This window comes from Volvox carteri, assembly GCF_000143455.1.
Source record: "Volvox carteri f. nagariensis unplaced genomic scaffold VOLCAscaffold_19, whole genome shotgun sequence".
Taxonomy (NCBI): Eukaryota; Viridiplantae; Chlorophyta; class Chlorophyceae; order Chlamydomonadales; family Volvocaceae; genus Volvox; species Volvox carteri.
Window position 1 is genome coordinate 686,545 of NW_003307562.1, and position 1,041 is coordinate 687,585.

Genomic DNA, 1,041 nt, shown 5'->3' on the forward strand with positions numbered 1-1,041 from the left:
ACGAGCTGGGCCTAGACATGCACGCGCTCATAGACAAGAACACAACACAACACCTCATCACCACCACTGACCTTCAGAAGCTTTTCCCCCGGGGCAAGGTGCAGCACCGGCACAAGATCGCCTTGAATCGACTAAGCCTAGCGATAAGTGCCCAATGCCCCCAAGCTCCACACACGAAGGCACATGACCCACGTCGCTGGTCGTCCGCGCTGCCTCTGGAAGACAGACGCCTCCGCGAGATCCCCAGTGACCCTCCGTACACCGGCCTCCGGCACAAATCAAGTCTCCCCAACCCGATACTAGCACCATCCCTCGACCCACATGTACGCCGTGACACACCTGTCATGTGGAGCACGACCACGAAGAAGCCACACCATCCCCGCGCAGAGCCAGACGACATGGAGAGTGACCCACCAGCGCCGCCGAGCCACCCTGCGGAACCAGCCTGCACAGGACGGAAACGCACAAGATCCGTCCACCAGCGGCAACAGGATTTCATCAACAACAATACACGCTGTGACAACAGTAACGTGGGAACAGATAGTGCAGCTATACACGGCGTGCAACTCCGCGACCCGGCCCCGCAATGCACATCCTATATGGAAACGAGACGCGTCATGGCAGCTCTGCGAAAAGACACCCGTAGGAGTGTGCCCAACCTAGGGAACCCCCCTGGGCCTATCGTCCAGGGACCGCGACCGCGCCCAAGCCGGCAAACACGTCGCACTCTAAGCATCGGCATGACCCCCGTGACAGGAGAAATCGGTACCCCAAACCCAGTGCTGGTGTACCTTGCAGAAAAGGGACTCGACTGTACGCCAGTAGCGCCACGTAACCCCCGCGCCGGCGCAGGCGCGGGGGCGGCAAGGGCCGGCCCAAACACCACCGACAGGGACCACGGTGATCCGCCTGCGCCCGAACCGGCCGGAGCGCTACCGGGGACGCCGAAGCCACCAGAGCACCTCACCCCGCAATGGTGGAGACCTCGATGGAAAGTCGCCCGCGATCAAATACTGGAGGACAGGATACCCTGAAGCCTGA

General features: G+C 61.6%; 1 protein-coding gene across 1 annotated transcript in view; it reads right to left on the bottom strand.

The window, feature by feature from the left end:
- The window catches only part of jtnpB7-1 (jordan transposition protein-like protein), a gene marked incomplete at its 3' end in the record, with an annotated part of 9,615 nt that overhangs the window by 2,489 nt on the left and 6,085 nt on the right, over positions 1–1,041 (bottom strand). The window contains exons 12-14 of the mRNA XM_002950589.1: positions 968–1,037; positions 792–909; positions 340–445 (exon numbers count right to left, since the gene is read on the bottom strand). Coding sequence (XP_002950635.1) covers positions 340–445; positions 792–909; positions 968–1,037 — 294 coding nt within the window. The remainder of the gene's footprint in view (positions 1–339; positions 446–791; positions 910–967; positions 1,038–1,041) is intronic.